Here is an 18,391-nt window from a genome sequence, read left to right as displayed (position 1 = left end):
CCTCTCCCCTCCTCCCTCTCCCCCATTCCTCCTTGGCCCTTGCTCCTCTTTCTCCCTCCTCTTTCTCCTCATGCCCTCCTTCCTCTCTCTTTCTGCTCCCTGTCTCCTCATCTCCTTCCTTTCCCCTCCTCCCTTCTCCTCTGAAGGCCAGTACAGAGCTGGCAGAGGCTGACAGGGAGGAACTCTGTTGCTAGTGACAGGCTTTGCACTCAGGTCACTTGTGCACAGCTCCAGCCTCATGTGGAAGGAAGCAACTGTAGGGGACACCTCGGGGAGCCAGCCACCTGCATCACTTCTGTCACCTGAGCACAGGACATGCTGCAGGAAGGGGGGATCAGAGGCCCTGGGGGATTGGCTGATCCTTCCTCCCACACATGCATGGTGCTTTTTCCTCACCTGAAAGCCTTTCAGGGTTGAAGGGAGAAATAAATGACACCCAAATATGGTAGGCATGGAAAGAATATTCCACAGCCCACAAGAGTTTGCAAACTGCAAGTCAACAACAGTTTGGGGGGCTATCAGAACTCCAATTCGAGCCCAAGCATGCTTGTGTGTTGCTCTCAATTAATCTGCACTTCAATTAGGCACTGGCCAGGCCTGGTCTAAGCGCTGCCCTTTATGGAGAGCCCAGCAAGTGTGCAGTGCTCGTGGACTGCTCTGGGGACAGGGAAGAGAAAAAAAACTTCCTCCTTTCTACTCTTTTCCCCTGACTCTGAATGCCAAGTTCCTCCAGTAGACCACACACACACACACACACACACACACACACACACACACACACACACTAGCAATGATAGCAATTTGCTCCTTGATAGAAAGAAACTTAGGACCTGATGAGTAACCAGTGCAGCACCTTCCATAACCTTCCATGAGAGATCACATAGCCAATGTGGGGTGCAGAGATAGAAATCAGGCAGAGTGAGAGGCTGTAGGAGATGACAGCTCAGGACACCGGCTGCTCCTCCCAGGCTAGAGGCCTCTTGTTATTCAGAATGAAGAGAATGTCACTGGTCCTGGTTCTAGGTCTCTTGTTGGTTGTATGACACAACCCGGAGGCAGAATGGACGAGGAGAGCCCAGTCCAGAAGAAGCAGAACAAGGCTATGCAGGCGGACATGCTCAGCTCCGTTGCCTCTAGCAGCACCCAATTTGCCTTGGACCTATACAAGCCGTTGGTCCTCAGGAGGCCTGGGGAGAATGTCATCTTCTCCCCCGTGAGCATCTTCACCAGCATGGCCTTGCTCGGCCTGGGGGCCCGAGGAACCACCCTGGCAGAGATCATGAAAGGCCTGAAGTTCAGCCCCACAGAGAGCCCCGTGGCCAACATCCACCGGGGCTTCCAGCACCTCGTGCTCACACTCAACCAGCCCCGCGAGCAGCTGCAGCTCAGCATGGGCAACGCCATGTTCATCCGAGAGCAGCTGGAGGTGCTGGCCTCGTTCCTGGATGATGTGTGTGCCCTGTACGCGGCCCAGGTTGTCCCCAACGACTTCGAGCAGCCGGCAGCCGCTGAGCAGCTCATCAATGACTTCATCAGGAATGAGACCTATGGGAAGATAGTAGACCTGATCTGCAACCTGGACCAGGACACGGCCCTGATGCTTGTGAATTACATCCTCTTGACAGGTTATGGCCTTTACTGGGGTCGGGATGAAACAGGGTTCTGAGCTCTCAGGGTCATCCATGTGCCCTGGACAGGAAGTGCTGGGGTTGGTGTGACACAGGCCCCAGTCTCCGCCCAGATACTAGTTGTCTTCATGTGGGTTGTTGTGCCTGGACTTACTGTGGGCATCTCTTTAACCAAGACCCTGATCTAAATTTACCCAGATCACAGCAGGTACCAGCACTCTATGCTGGGTGAAGTCCACGCCCTTTCCTACAGAGACACTATGGGACATGGTGGGAGGCCCACAGCCCCGGTAAGCCTGGATGGGCCTGACCTGCAGCTGCATGAATGGGCATGTCTCTGCTGGGGAGATGGCTTTGTCTCTGGTGGGGATACAGTTGGGGTACCGGGGCCATCTCCAAGGGGAAAGATAAGAAAGCCCCTAAGAAGCCTGGCCACCCTGAAGTTCTACAACCTGGCTCTTCTCTGGCATGGCCCCACCTGGTGAAGAGCCTCTGGGAGGAGCAGACTCCATGTTCTGTGCACCCTGGATTCTGATCACACTGATAGCAACCCAGCAATGCCCACCTCAACCACCTGGGGGTGCAGTGCAAACTTCAGCCTGAAGGACAGTGCCTGTGCTCCAGTCCTGGGGGAAGAGGACTGACAAGGGAAGAGGGAGAAAGTAGATGGTTGAGCCTGCCATACTGGGGGCACACAGGTGTGGGGACAAGAGCCCATTCTGACACCCCAAGAGCAACACCCATGTGATTTCCCCTGGTTCACAAAGCCATGTGGAGTGCTCAGAGGCTGAGATGGGAAACCCAACCGCACTGTGCCATGGCTGTCATTGGGTCTGAGGCTGAAGCGGTATCAGCCTGAGCCAAAAGATGACTGGAGTTAGGAGAAGACAGGGCCTGGCTTGGCCCACAGCAGCCTGGTGTAGAATGGCACTAGAGACTACAGTGAACCCCGTGGGTGCCGGGCTAGATTTACCTCCCCTTGTGCTGGGATGCTCAGTTTACTCCCTTATCAGTGCTCCCCTTTTCACCCTCTCTCCGGGGCGCCTGACCCGAGGGTGGCCAAGGTGGAGTGAAGGGACACAGGTAAGCCTAAAGTGCACATGGCCAAACGAGATCCCCTTTTCCTCCCTCCTTACCCACCATGGAAGCCAGGCACAGACAGATCTTGGAGATGCTTCAGAGAGCAATCTGATTTAATCGGGAGGGGCTCACAGTAATATAATGATGATGACGAGGATTGAGCATGAGCTGGCGATAGGCCGGCGAGCTTGTCCATCCAAGAGCAGCTCCCAAGGACCTCCCTCATGGGCTAACTTCACTTCCCATAGTACCGCCCTCTGGGAAAAGCCCACGAAAAAAGGAGCACACATGCTCGCTGATGCAAGGTGGAGGATGGTCTCAAAGCTAACCCTTCTGGTTCCGGACCCAGAAGGAGAAAGGTGTGGCTCACTTCCACACTGCCCCAGGGCTGGGGGAAGGGCGGCGTCTCGGGAGCCCTCTCATCGCCCTTCCCCCCTTAAGGCCAAGATGAATCACCAACACGGGGGTTTCATTTCCGTCTCTGCACCAATTTGCAGGTAGTGCTCAGTCTTTCTTTCTGCTCTTACTAAACCCATCAAGCCACTGGCAGGAGAATAAGAGTTTTAAAGTGTGTGTGGGGTGTGGGGTTTGTTGTAGGTTCCCATCCTGCAGTGTCTAGGACTCATAATTACTTAATTCTTTTTGAAGAACCAGGGGTTCTTGATTGGCACCAGCATCCAGCATCATCTTTTGTCCTGCCTTTTCCCCTTCCCCCCACTTTCTCTCACCCCCATCTGTTTTGTGCACTCCTGATCCCACAGATTCCTACTCACTTCTCATTTAGCACCCATAACCATGTCATACTTTCACAGCCCTCTTTCCATACCAGATTTCTAGATCTCAACCGAACCCCTAGGGGCTTTTGATTTGCCCAAGTATTTCTCCTAACCCAGCCAGGGCTCCCTGCAAGGACGGACTGTGGGTGGCTGAGGACAGCCTGGGACCAGCATTGCTCTGAAGCTGGAAAAAGATAGCTCTCTCATGGTCTCTGATCAATTGTTTGCCTGCAGCCAAGTGGGAGACACCTTTAGACCCCAGGGATACCGTCAAGTCCAAGTTCTACGTGAGCAAGTGCTGAACAGTGCAGGTGTCCATGATGAAGGTTGAGGACCTGAGGGTACCCTATTTTCGGGATGAAGTGCTGTCCTGCACCGTGGTGGAGCTGAAGTACTTAGGCAACGCTAGTGCCCTCCTCATCCTCCCTGACCAGGGGAAAATGCAGATGGTGGAAGCTGAGCTGCTCCCAGAGACCCTGGCCAGGTGGAGGAACAACCTGAAGCCCAGGTTCGTTTGCCCCACCAGCCGGCTCCCCTAATTCCCAGCTTGTTGATACTACCTGACTCATCTTAGGTCTTGGCGATGTCTGATGCTTAGGGGTTGAAATGTCACACAGGGACGAGAGGAAGTTGAGGTCATTTTGCACCATGGGAGTTAGGGAAAGAGTCCTAAACCAGGGAACAGCCAGCACAAAGCCTCTAGATCCAGAAAGCCCAGCATTTTTGTTTGTAACCCTCTGGCAGAAAGCTGCAGACAGGAAGAGAGGGAACAGCAGGAGCTGGACCTAGAGGGAGTTTGTAATTGTGTCATAGCACAGCTGTTAGGTGATGTACAAGAGTCCACAGGTCAAATGAGTGGGGAGGTGAGTGAGTCTCATGGGAGTTGGGGAAGGGGTCCCAAACCATGGAACAGCCAGCACGAAGCGTCTAACGGCAGCAAGCCCAGCATGTTTGTTTTCAACCCTCTGCCAGATAGCTGCAGACCAGGAAGAGTGGGGACAGTAGGAGCCTGCCGAGCCAGCCGGCAGTGAACGGGAATCCTGACTGAGGGCGGCGAGGATTAAGGAAAAGGAAAAATACAAGACAAGAGAAAAAAGACAAGAGGCAAAGATGGGGTACGGGAGGTCTGCATCTCGAGATTGAAACTCAAGACTGCAGCCATGTTTATTCTTAACTTGCAGCTTATATGCAGTTTGAAAACCAGGAAACAGCATAGGCTTAAAATTCCAGAACACAAAAAGGCTTGGAGTTAGCAATACCCGATGATAACTAAGACAGGATGAGGTTGTTTAACATAAGAATGGACTCCAGAGCAATATCTAGTGGTAGCAAAGACAGGATGAGGTTGGTTAACATAGAATGGACTCATGGCAGACACAGTAAAGCATTTCCGATTTTCCATTAAGCCATGTCCTTGCACGTCCTTGAAAACACAGCCAGAGGTCAGGAAGAATTTAGCTGCTAGCTCGGCTTCCAGCAGATCCCCCATCTTTTTTATTAAAAGAAGCGAACCCGCCTGTCTTAGGTGGGGTGGGTACCCCAGCCTGCCTTACCCGTCTCAGGGAACAACTTCAGAGCAGTACTGAAGCCCCGTGTCTTAGGTTGGTCAAGCTGGTACCGCCTCATACCCGTCTCTGGCTGCGGATCCTCTCGGGGGAAAGTTTACTTGGAGCTTGATCTTATGCAGCTGTCTGGCTAAACTCATGAAAGAGTTTTGCAATATGTGTACAATGCAAGGATGGCATAGGAAAGCCATCAGCAAAAGTATCCCTGGGCCAAGCAATGTCATTAGCAGCCCCTTAACGTTAGTTAAGGTAGGGACATACTGTTGAAGTTGTTCAAACAGTTCTTTTGCTGTTTCTGCCACTTCAGAATCCAAAGGCAGAGCTTGTTCTGGTCCGGCTATTTGTCTATGGAGTTGAAAGAGATCTAAGGACAAGTTATTATGGTGCCAAATACCATTTAGATGTGCTACAACTTGTTCCCAAGGATAGCTTGACCCATTATACTTATGGAGGGTCACACAAATAAAGTCAAACCCAGCATGACAGTGCACCTGTTGCAAAGTTTGTAAGGCACGAATTTGTTCTCCCAGTGACAAGACAGATTCACACAATGCTTCTAATTTTTGTTCTACCTTATCATCAACCCTGCCTTGAAAGCACAGGGCTTGCGTGGTATTCTGAGCAAGCTGATTAACATAGTGAGCTGTCTGCACATTTTGTGTTAAGGCCACAGTAGCCACTGCAGCAGAGGCAGCTAAGGAAATAAAGGCTACAATGCCTGCTATTAATAGCCCTACAAATCATCTAGGGCGCATAAGCTCTTTTCAATGTTTTAACACTTGAATACCTGTTTCTTCATACCAAGCTTCAGATAAGTTTACAGGAAGCATAACAAATGGTGGTTCCTTAACAATAATTACAGAATTAGTAAGACCACTATACAAGCAATTTTTAAAAGAACAGTTAGTGCAAATAACATTGAAATACATGGCTCCTATAGAAATATTAAAAGGTCCATACATAATAGCATAAGGGGGTGTTACACAACACATAATATTTTTTAAAGAAGTAGAAGTGGGCCAGGAGATATTATTCAGGGAAGCCACTAACGTCCAGACATGACGATGAGGGTGTCCATTCATCCACCACAGACCTGGGTTGTACTTGTTGGTGAGATTCGCTCCGGACCAGTCCATCAGCTGAGAATTAGTTCCTGAAATATTGGTTATAAAAGCATGATCATGTCTACACTTTATGGGGTGCAGTTCTCCCGTGGATTCTACAATTTGAGAGGAGTTGATGCAGCAAGGTATCATGAAGGACGAGGTAGAATAGGCATGTACAGGAAACCCAGTAGGCAATGAAGTCATTCGTATATTATATACTTGACTATTATTAGGAATCCAAATTCTGTGATTTATGGATTGCATTACAGTACAGCCTGGAATATAACTGTTGGAGTCAGTTGTAAAGCATAAAGGGGTTCCAATGCCAGAAGCTGCAAAATCTCCCATTTTAATGTGTTGGACAAAAGGGTCTGGAGCTGTACCGTATGCTGATCTGTTGACATGGACGAACACCTCAGCTCCCTCCCAGGTCGCAGGGTGCACAATCGGTGGATCTGACATGTAAGCACAGTGGGACAGCGCTTGTACCATTCTGATGAGTTTCCACAATCCGAACACAATGCTCAGGTAGCCAGCGGGCATCATTTTCATCCTGTGAAAAAACACAGACATGTCCTCGACCCCATGTCAATACCGGATCTGGCCCGTGCCAAGCACTTGTTAAAGGATCTTTCCACTTAAATTGGGCAAAATTTCTTTGCTCTCTCTTTTCCCAGAACCACTGTGCTGCGGAGTGGACATTGCAGTCCAAATTTTAAAAATTTAGTACGAATAAAGTATGAGAAAGTATATTTACAGGAGAGAAGGGGTACAGTTCCCCCCCCTTTAAATTTAGAAATTTGGTATTTTAACAAACTGTTGGCCCGTTCGACAATTCTCGACAATTCCTTGACCATGAGGATTATAGGGAATTCCTGTAGAGTGAACAATTTGGTAAGATTTGCAAAATGTTTGAAAACCTCGTCCAACATATGCCGGACCATTATCAGTTTTAATTTGTTTAGGAAGTCCCATAGTAGCAAAGCAGCATAAGGCATGGGAGATACAATGTTTGCCGTTTTCCCCGCTAGGAGGAGTAGCCATAATAAAATTAGAGTAAGTGTCTATTGTAACATGGACAAAGCGGAGCCATCTAAAAGAGGGGATGTGGGTAACATCCATTTGCCAAACATAGTTGGCCACTAAGCCTCGGGGGTTAATACCATTGGAGGGCACAGGTAGGAAGGTAGCACAGTTGGGACAAGTTTTTACAATTTGACGAGCTGCCTCATGAGTAATATGAAATTGATGATGTAAGGCACGACTGTTTTGATGGTGGGCAGCATGTGATTGCTTTGCCAAGTCAATTTGAGTGAGAAAAATTTGGGTAGCCTCATCCATAATAGCATTGCCCTCCCTTAATGGTAAAAAGAGACAAAGTGAAGTAACTTGTTAGAGGGATAATGATGTGAAATTGTGCCAACAAAATTGGCCCAAGCAATGGCCCAGGAATCACAATGAATATAAAGCCATTCTTGCTGCTGCAAAGTGTAGGGTATATAAATAACCTGTGGATCTCGTCCAAGATACTTAGAAGATTCTACACGGCACATATGGACTAAGGTGGCTACCAATTCATAATAAGGAGTTAACACTTTTGAAGGAGTAGCAGGCAAGGAAAACCACAAAAGGGGTCCCTTCTGCCAGAGACCGCTGTTGGAGAATGAGGTGTAGTTAAAATATAAGCTTCCCAAGGGGCTGAGTAATCAATATAATTTATATGTTGGGAAGAAATGGCAGAATTTACTATGCTCAAGGCTTCTGCTGCTTCAGTTGTCATTTCTCTGGGAGATGTAGGGTCACGGTCCCCCTTTAATAGATCAAAAAAGGGTTTTAATTTAGATGTGAATAATTTAAGACAAGGGCGAAGCCAATTAATATCTCCCAGAAATTTTTGAAAATCATGCAAAGTACGTAAATGAGAAGTCTTAACCTGTAATTTCTGGCTAGTAAAATAATAAGGACCCAAAATATGACCGAGATAAGTATACGGAGGATGCTCTTGCACCTTTTCACCAGCTATTATTAAACCAAAAGAGGGGAGATCATGTTTCAATTGTCCAAAGGCTTGGCATACTACTGCAGGGTTTAGGTGAGCTAATAAAATATCATCCATATAATGAATAATATAAACAGAAGGAAAATATTGGCGAGTAGAAGAGAGAGCCCGAGCTACAAAGCTTTGACACAAGGTGGGGCTATTCACCATGCCTTCGGGCAACACTAGCCAATGGTACCGTTTCATGGGTTCTTTAAAATTAGTAGAGGGGACACTGAATAGCAAAGCATTTGCAATCTTGAGGAGCAAGGGGTATGGTATAAAAACAATCTTTTAAGTCAATTATAATTTTGTATGTATTTTGAGGAATTGCCATAGGAGAGGGCAAACTTGGTTGTAATGCCCCCATAAGTTCCATAGTGGCATTTACTCGTCGGAGATCCTGTAGAAGTCTCCATTTACCAGATTTCTTTTTAACAACAAAAATAGGCGAATTCCATGGGGAGGTAGTAGGAGCAATGTGGCCCAAGTCCAGCTGTTCCTGCACCAGCTGTTGGGCAACAATAATCTTTTCAATTGATAGGGGCCACTGATCCACCCACACCGGAGTGTCTGATAACCATGTGATAGGATCGGCATGAGGGACAGGATGAGCAGCAGCCCCCGTTAAAAATATCCCAGCCCTTGTCTAGGAGGGCAGGGCTGAGGTTGAATGGGTTCTCTAATTCCTTGTTGATGAATTCCCAATCCTCCTGAAGGCAGGATTCCACCCCAACCAATCCTATTGTCGACCATGTGCTCAATGCTAGACAAAGCTTACGATTTAGCCAAACAAGCAGAATTTAACTGAGTTTCCAAACTTAACATCAATAACAAGAATAGAAAATCTTTCTTTGAGTCTTTTAAAGCAGATGTTAAACAAATATCAATACCCATCCTATGTCACAGGCAGGCAGGCAGAGTTTAGAGGGAGGCAGAAAAAGAGACAGAGAGAACTTCATCTGCCTGAGCGCTCATAGAAGTTAGGTAAGTCCTGCAAAATATTCCAAATATATAAGATTGGGCTCAAACTTGAGCAGCTTTCCTGAAGCAATTTAGACTTGACGAGCAACCAGCTGAGCTGAACTAGAGATCAGTTGTCTCCAAACACCCACAATTGCTGATCTCCTTGACCTAGCCCAGTGGATTTCTGGAAAATGTAAGCTCCAGGCTAATGGTCACTCACCCTGGTTAGGGTTTCAAATCTGTCCTGGTGGATGGAAATAGAGCGCTCGATCAGGAGAAGTTACCTCGGTGGTGTTAGTATTTCCCTAACTTCAGGTCCCTTCTCCCTGCTAGCAGCCTGCACCTAGGAGAGCTGTAAGTCTGCCAGGACTGTTCATGGGGGCTCACCAGTATCTCCCTATAATGGAGTTTGTTGTTCTGGAGGAAGCTGTGACAATAGAGCTATACTGATTTCAACATATTCTCAACATAGGTCAATCTATCTTTAGTAGGCTCATTGCATAATTTCTTCTCAGTGTCTGAGACACCTGAGTCTTCCTTAATGTCTAGCCTAGTGGGTTCAGGTCTTGTTAATTTTCTCAGCTCTTCCTGGGCAGCAGCATATGCTCCAGGGGCAGGGCAACACTCATCAGGTCCCTGTTCAGTTTTTCCAATCGACTGATCGAATGTAATCTGTTCATGTCTAGGATCTAAGCAATCTCGGACCAGATACCAAAGAATAATAGCATCCACTGAGGTTTTCTCAGGGCCATTTGCATCATAATGTTCCCTTTTTTTTTTTTTTAAAGCAAGTTTCTAAGTTATTGGTTCCTTCCTCCAGGAACTGAGGGCATGCTTCCTCAATAAAGTAAAAGAAATATTCTAAGTTACTTTGGCCAACTTTCACTGCCCAGGCATTAAGCATGCCTTTGTGGGCCTGCAAGTATAGCATGCAGCCTATACTTTATCCCATAATTTCTTACTCCCAACAATACTCTCTCTCTCGCTCTGCTTCCCAAGTGATCGGACGTCCTTACCTGAGCAGGAGTCCTCTGTCGTCGATCCCAGGCTTTCAGGTTCCTGTTCCAGGCGCCACACCTGCCAAGCCAGCCGGCAGTGAACGGGAATCCTGACTGAGGGCGGTGAGGAATAAGGAAAAGGAAAAATACAAGACAAGAGAAAAAAGACAAGAGGCAAAGATGGGGTACGGGAGGTCTGCATCTCGAGATTGAAACTCAAGACTGCAGCCATGTTTGTTCTTAACTTCCAGCTTATATGCAGTTTGAAAACCAGGAAACAGCATAGGCTTAAAATTACAGAACACAAAAAGGCTTCGAGTTAGCAATACCCGATGACAGCTAAGACAGGATGAGGTTGGTTAACATAAGAATGGACTCCAGAGCAATATCTGATGGTAGCAAAGACAATTTAAGGTTGGTTAACATAGAATGGACTCATGTCAGAGACAGTAAAGCATTTCCGATTTTCCATTAAGCCATGTCCTTGCACGTTCTTGAAAACACAGCCAGAGGTCAGGAAGAATTTAGCTGCTAGCTCAGCTCCCGACATAGGAGAAGTCAGGGCCATGCAGAGCCATGGAGACCCCTGGAAATCACTGACCTTCCTCCTCTAGGGTTTTCCAGGAGTGATGGACCCAGTTGCTGGTGTAAGGGGATCTCCTGGATATTTGGTGGAGACCAGATTGTGGGGTAATCATGGGGCAGGAGAGATCAGTCGGGGAATCCAGGAGCTCAGGCAGAGCTTATGTGTGCCCTATTTAAGTAGAGCACCCTAATTTACAAATACAGGTTCAATCCTGGATAAATCTAAGTCACGTCAGGCCGCAGAGGCAAACTTCTAAGCTGCAAGAAGGCCTAGAGCAGAGGGAGGAGACACCAGCGCCACCCTGCGACACTGCCTGGCCAATAATGGCAAGGACCTGTGGTTCCAGACAGGTAATGAGTGAAGAAGAGGGATTCCAGAGAGGGAAGGGATGAGGTCTTCTCTACAGAAGCACTGGGTGACAGTGGAGGAACACACACAGCCCACGCTGCAAGACAGGGGGTGCTACGATGTGGTGTTCAGCTGTTGTCTTCTCCAGGTTCATAGATGCCGTCTACCTGCCTAAGTTTTCCATCTAGGGCAGCTATGAACTGCAGAGCATTCTTCCCCAGATGGGAATCAGGGAACCCTTCTCCACACCGAGTGACCTGTCAGGAATCACCACACGTCACCAACTGCAGGTCAACCAGGTGAGTGGTCAGCTTCCATCCGTTCATGCGCCACGCCTGGGCTTGAATGGGCCAGTGAGCACTTGGGGAGGGGACTGGTGAATGTGGACAGACACTTCCACTTCCCCACATCCAGTCACCCACCCTGGGCATGCCCACCCCCAGGACAGCCAGGCCCCTGCCCTGCTCCTCCTCCTGTGATACTGCAATGCGAGCGCCCCCCTCCCCCACCCCACTGCCTTGTAACTGGATGCCCCTCCAGAAGCCTAGCATGGGAAAGAGCCTGGCCTTGGCCTTGAACAGCTGCAGGCACCAGGCACAGTCCACTGTGAGGACACAGGCCTTCCCCTCTACTCTTGCTTAGGGCGAGAATTCCCAGCTAGTACCCAAGACCCAGTGAGGTAGTAGAGCTCAAAGGGAGAAGTGACCAGAATGCTACAGTAAATATTGCATGCCAAGAGCCTGAAAGAAGGCATGGGGGGAAACTCTAACTGCATTTCTAGAAGCATGGTGGAGAAAAACAACAGGCAACCTTGCAACACAACTCTGCACCCCAACATTCCGGGCCCCTGAGCCTAGGCTTAGACCTGTGGAAAGGAGAAGGGTGTGCTTAGCTGCTCCCAGCAGCCTTGTCCCATGCCACATGGCGGAGCAGCCCCTAGAGGCTGGAGCATGAGCGATGCCCCTGGCCAGATCAGGCACGGAAGCTTCAGGGTGGAGGCTGCTGACAGAAAAATTCCTGGTTCTGCCTCTGTCCCTGCACACAGCAGTGAAGTTTAGGGGCAAGATGTTTCTGGGCTCAGACAGAGAAGACTATGGTAAGGGCACCTCTGTGATTCTGAGCAAATCTCTTCTGTCTGTGCATCTCAGACTGCACAAGCGGCCAGCTGGAGAAGGATGAAGAGCAAGGAGACAGGACAGTGGGTGGTGCTTGGCACAGGGGTGTCCCCTGGTGGTCCTCGGGCAGGCTGCCTCGTCCTGCACCCCTGGCTGTCATCAGTAACACTCTGGTGTCCCCACATGTGGGGTACCGCGCTCTGCTTGATGTGGCACAGAACGGCACTGAAGCCTTGGCCGCCACCTGAATTAAACTCATACCTTGTTGTGGAAGAGTGAACCCAACAATTATATGATTCGACAGGCCCTTTCTTATGAACATCTACGACAGAAACAGTGACACCATTCTCACTCTAGGCAAAGTGGCTAACCCCAGTCAGTCACAGAGCTCCTAACTGAGCTGTGCACTTTCACTGAGGAGCAGGGCTACACATCCAACACGCAGGCCTGTGTGTGCGGCCCACGCTCCGTGAGCCCAGTGGCCATAGCAACACTGGGGAGGTGGCAGTGACTTTGTGACAACCACATGGCTCCCCCTGGGGCTCTGGCTGCAGTAAACCCTCACCCGGGCCAGGACACTGTTCCTGTGTCCTCCATCCTGACCCCCTTTTTTCTCTGTGTCTGTCTGTCTCTCCAGCAGAGCCACTACCCCCCCCCCACACAAGCAGCTCAGTCCCAACCCAAGCTCGTGTCCTTTCTGCCTTCAGCTTCAAAAGCCCGGTCGTGTCCACATGAGCACAAAGTCAAATCCACCTGCATCTCAGGTCCAGCACTGAGATGGGACTTTGTTGCTCTAAGCCCCTTCCTAACTCTGGGGCCACCGGGTGCCTTGATGTGAGTTCAGGATTTCCCCTCCAGTTCCCCCGGTTCTCTCACCTCCAGCCTCTTTCTGGGGCTCTAGACCCCCTGAATCTTTCACTCCTTCATCTGCTGGGGACCAGATTTCAGGACCCCCCTTCTGTCTACCACCTCATCCCAGCTCCTCCAGCTGGTTTCTAATGGCCATTTCTGGGTTCATGGAAGGACTTCACCTGACCAATGCCCTGTGTCCTTGGCACCAGAACACAGGAGGGAGCCTAGGAGCAATGAGCACACATATGGGCATTGACACGTCTGTCCTCCAGACACAAAAGTGGTCCTTGTCTCTCCTCGTGGAGTACTACTAGAAATCCTCCTTCAGCCAACTAGAGATGACTCATTGAGACACTGTGATGGGCTCTGATCTAGAAGTTTTTACTAATCCCCTCACAGCTGAGGAAATAGCAGCACAGAGAAACCTGTAATTTCTCCAAGGCCATGGAGTTAGTCGTTATATCAGTAGGTGTTATCACAACCTGAGGGTGAATAATTGAGCAATCTGGAAACAATGGGTTTCTGTTCCTGAAGACTGAAGTGTAGCAGTGTTACATGAGTAATGGAGGTCAGCAAAAAGAGAAAGAAACAAACTCGCTGTCCTGGTGGGTGGTTTCCTTTTTCTGTATTATTCCATCTAATTCCCCCAGCCTGTGGCAGAGTGAGCCCACAATCAGGGCATCCCCACCCCACCCCCCTCAGCTCCTCTGTGGAATACGAGCAAAGACACACTCAAAACTGTGCTTTTCTTTTTCTTCCTCAATGCAACCAAGCTGAATACCAATCTAAAGATCACGGAATTTAAGTATGCAGACGGACAAGCAGGTTCTATGTGTTCGTCAGGATGTGCTCCAAGCTGATACGAGCTCACACTGGGTGCTGGATAGGACAAGGTTTTCCGTGCCTACTGGACATGGCTCTAGTGCCTAGTGGGCATGGTTCCAATGCCTAGTGGGCATTTCTCTAGAGCCTAGTTGGCCTGCCATTAATCCCCAAACCAGGGGCTCAGCAAAGCCCATCTTCTGAGTTATCGGGGGAGATGAGTTGTTGGTACTGCGTCCCCCTGGCTTGGAGGACACACTCCATTCTGCTGTTTGGGGCGTGCTCAGGGCTGCCCAGGCTGACTGCTTTGTGCTGCCCAGGCAGCCACAGTGATTCACCCACTGATGTGAAGTCTCTCCTGGTTCAGGATATGCAGCCCTGCATCCCCACCCCCACCCGTGGGGACTTCAGGCTATGGCTTCAGGTTTGGGGCCATTCCAACCTCTTCCTGTGACCCAAGATTTTCCAGTGTCCTGGCCCTCGGAGATGACTGCAGTCCCTCAATGTTGCATTGCTCCTTGTCCCCACTGAAAGAACTCAATCTCCTGGGTATCTCCTTTATGTCTCAGCCCGAGCCATGCCCCGGAACTCCCACCCAGCCCCAACCCTGGAGAAGGATGTCCCTCAATCCATTGTGAGCTCAGACACTCACAGTGACAAGAGCAGGAGGGACCCTTGTGGTCATCTGACCTTGTGCCTTCTGTCCCTTGAGCCCCACCTTCCTGCCGCTAGGAGCCTCTGGCCAGCCAGTCCTTTCTCCAGCCCTCAAGAAGTTCCCAACACATTCCTTCTGATTTCGGCCAAGGCTGTGAGTTACCTTGGTGTTCCTAGCAGCTATCACGATGGTGAAGCTGAGGAAAGAGGCCAAGCAGAGGCTGCAGCAACTCTTCAAGGGCAGCCAGTTCACCATCTGCTGGGGGTTTATCCCTCTCATTATTCACCTGGGATTTAAAAGGGGTGAAGATACTGGGATGCAGGAACCAACAGTTTTAACCCTACTTTGGGGATAAAGGACTATTTGGTCATCTGGACTTAGAAGCAATACTCGAACAAAGACACCATGGAAGGTGTGTGCTCTTGATAGGATAAGACATAGGACATAGTTCAGGTGGCCAGTCTTCAGACTGATGGCACAGGGATCTTCTCAGAAGCATCTGTGATGGAGTAGAGACTCTACTGACTTATTTATCATACATACACTTTCAAAATAAATATTTTCAACAATGTTAAAAAAAAAGAAGTTCCCAACAGGAGTGGGAGTCATGGCACAGTTGGTGGAGTGCTAACCAGTGAGTGAGAGCGTCAGACACCAAGGTTGTGTCCAGCTCTCACACCTAAAAAACAAGATAAGCAAAGAAATAACCAATCCACTGGAGTTGGAGTTGTGCTTCATTGGGGGAATGTGAGGGGCTGCTCTGGGGAGACCCTCCGGAGGCCCCTGTGGTTGACAGAGGCCTTGAATCACAAAGTCCCTGCAGCCCTTCTGGTCCTGGGAGGTGGAAGATGTCACAGAAGATCACCAGGCATGCCCCTCCCCCCTCAGCCCCACCTCCAAAGGAATCCTTGCAAGAAGAGAAGCACAGTACATTCAATCACGACCCCCAGACCGCAGGTCCTCGTCTTCCCCAAGGACCTGCAGTGGGCTGCCACAGAAGAGGCACAGGCTCTTAGGTGGCTGCAACCAGCCTCCCCCTCCCCCGGGTGACCTCAGCAGGGAATTGAAGCCCAGGGGATGCTGTGTCAGCCTGCTGGGCCCAAGTCAGCCAGGAGTGGGCTGACCTGGCAAAGCGAATTTGCACAATGAGGAGAAACAGGGACTCACATCTAGTAAGATATCTGTCCAGGGTTAGTGTTATCACATAGTCTGACTATCTTCTAAAATCTTCAAATTTCTCTTCTGATATAATGAGCCAAGGAAAGGACAGTGTACATGGCTGAGTCATGAACTGCCAGGAAAGAAACAACCCAACAGCACAGCTTGTGAGAATAAACACGTATTGTCTCACAGTGTAAGGAATCCAAGAGGGGCTGAGCATGATGGTTCTTGCTCAGGGTGTCTCTTCTGAGTCCTTCTTACATTATTGGCCAGGGCCAAAGTTTCCCCATCAAAGCTCACTCATGTGACTACTATTGGTGGGGAGTCTCTGTGGGCCAAATCGCAGGGCTAATGATCAAATATGACTTCCAAGAGTAAGGAGGGTGGAGGGGGTGAGGGAGAACAGTGAGAGAGAGAGAGAGAGAGAGAGAGAGAGAGAGAGAGAGAGAGAGAGAGAGGCAGAGAGAGAAAGGAAGCAAAGCAAATGACTGTGAAAGAGAGAAGACAAAGCAGAAAGTCTCAGTGTTTGTAATTCAGTCCCCAAAATATTTCTCTGTTCTTCCTGTCATACTCTTTCCATTACTAAAAACCATTCAGCAAGTCCAAACACAACGCAAAAGAGCCTCTTCTGAAGGAAGGAGTAGCAGAGAACTTATGGACTTATCAATAAAATGAATCCAGTTTCCAAGCTTAGTAACCCATGAGAGACACACCCCTCATTTGAAGAAATGATCTGCAGCTGGGTGCTGGTGGCTCACCCTGTAATCCTAGCTACTCAGGAGGCTGAGATCTGAGGACCACTGTTCCAAGCCAGCCAGCCAGGAAAGTCTGAGATTCTTACCTCCAGTTAGCCACCAGGAAACTAGAAGTGGGGCTGTGGCTCAGAATGCTAGAATGCTAACCTTGAGCAAAAGAGCTCAGGAGCAATGCCCAGGCCCCAGGTTCAAGTCCCACAACTGGCAAAAACTAAAAAATAAAAAGAAGTAAATGATTGAATGGTCCTGAGAATCCCAGCCCTCAGGAGGCTGAGCAAGAGGATCCTTAGAAACATAGTAGAATCCTGTGTGAGGAACAAAAAAAGAAGATTGGATAGATGCACTAATCCACTTAAACTGGTGAGAATAGAGGGCTGTAGAAAGAATGAAGGAGTGCTGGGAAAAGAAAATCCAAAGAGAAATGGGTATTCTCCTTTCTCTTCCCTTCGCTATTACATGATTCTTCTTCAGATGTGATGGAGAGAGTGGATGGATCTGACCTAAGGAAACCAGCAGTTTGAGCCCAGCGCCTAACATTCCCTGTTATAAGTGGAGGAGCTGGCTCTGGAGGGTTCTAGAAGGTGGTGCCTTAGATGGCATATGCTTTCCTTTTCTGCAATTTTCCTTCCTTTCTCTGAGGAGAGCATTGTGCCCCACAGCACCCTGTATACATGGCGCTTGCAGAATCCACAGGGGTGGCAGAGAAATGAGAAAGAAGGAGCCTGGCTTTATGACAAGGTGAAGCTACAATACCAATCCACTTCAGCATGCAAAAGTCTCTAAGTTCCATCCTCAATTTAACTAAATAATGTAATTAAATATGTATTCAACGGTGGCAATATTCAGAGACCTGAAGAACATAAAGTAGTTACTCAAAAGAGGTTGGATCTAACTCGAATGCTTGTGATGTGTGTGTTTGTGAGTGAGCTGGTAGTGTGTATTCAATTGAGGATCTGGGCACTGTTGCTTATCTTTCTCACTCCAGTTTTCCAGTTTGGCACTCTACCAGTGGGGCCACAGCTCCACCTTTGTCTTTCTGCTATGGAATTGACATGAGAGTCTCACAGACTTTCTGGCCTAGGTGGCTTCAAACCACAATCCTCAGTTCTCAGCCTCTTAAGTATCTAGGATTCCAGATATGAGCCACTGAGACCCAACCTCCTCTTTGTCTCTGAAAGTACACTCCACGGCGTTTATCCAAGCTGGAGACTAGCCAGCAGTTCATTTCTCAGAATGTGCTGCTTGCTTCCCATCATCTTGCCTCTTAGACATAAGGAAGGCCAGACATAAAGACCAGAGGTCCCACAGATAGTGAGTAGCAGCCTCGGGAAACAGAACAAAGCCCTCAGGCCCAAGCTATCAGCTCTCTGCTAATCCAGAGGTTTCTTCCTGACTTGGTAGAACATGGAAGGATTCCACCCAGGTTCCTCAGGTCCTGCCATGGAGGAGAGTTTGGTTAGGAGCCCAAGGAAGCCCCAAGATGAAGTATGAGGAGACCTGAATGTCAAAGTTACTGAGCTTGAAGCAGCAGAAGAGGCCGGGGAGGAAGGAGGCCAAGGCAAAGGAGGCCCCAAACATGCAAAGAACCTGGTGACTGGGGCCCCCTAGGAAGAGATCTATTGATACCCTGTGGCCCAACTCTCTAGGTGTTCCTGTGAGGACAGGAAGAGCCCTGAAGCCCAACAACCCCGGGGAAGGATACCCTACTGAACCTAAAGGCGCACAGATAGACCTAGTGCACTTGCACACACACACACACACACACACATACACGCGCACAGATTCACACACAAACAGGGTCACACACACAGTCACACACACAGAGACACAAATACAGATGTTTCTCCTTTACTTTCTAAAAAAATGATCTTTAATTAGATGTACAAAAGGGTTTAAATTCAAAATATCTCTTTATGAGTACAGTTTATCTTGATCAATGC

At 48.9% G+C, this 18,391-nt stretch overlaps 1 protein-coding gene and 1 pseudogene across 1 annotated transcript; both read left to right on the top strand.

Moving 5' to 3' along the window:
• The first annotated feature begins 1,100 nt into the window (after window positions 1-1,100).
• LOC125345067 lies at window positions 1,101-12,454 on the top strand (annotated as a pseudogene).
• A 2,268-nt stretch (window positions 12,455-14,722) lies between these two features.
• On the top strand, window positions 14,723-15,064 carry LOC125345076 (mitochondrial import receptor subunit TOM7 homolog). The gene has a single exon (XM_048337319.1). It carries the CDS (start codon window positions 14,723-14,725, stop codon window positions 14,888-14,890), a length of 168 nt encoding a protein of 55 aa, XP_048193276.1. The 3' UTR covers window positions 14,891-15,064.
• Window positions 15,065-18,391: the final 3,327 nt, after the last annotated feature.

Source organism: Perognathus longimembris, unplaced genomic scaffold, assembly GCF_023159225.1.
Source record: "Perognathus longimembris pacificus isolate PPM17 unplaced genomic scaffold, ASM2315922v1 HiC_scaffold_5281, whole genome shotgun sequence".
NCBI lineage: Eukaryota > Metazoa > Chordata > Mammalia > Rodentia > Heteromyidae > Perognathus > Perognathus longimembris.
The sequence above is the reverse complement of the archived record's forward strand: the minus strand, read 5'-3'. Positions and strand labels throughout refer to the sequence as shown.

Bases quoted from the DNA above. Each gene is read 5' to 3' on its own strand.
- LOC125345076 (XM_048337319.1), top strand. From the start codon at position 14,723: ATGGTGAAGCTGAGGAAAGAGGCCAAGCAGAGGCTGCAGCAACTCTTC.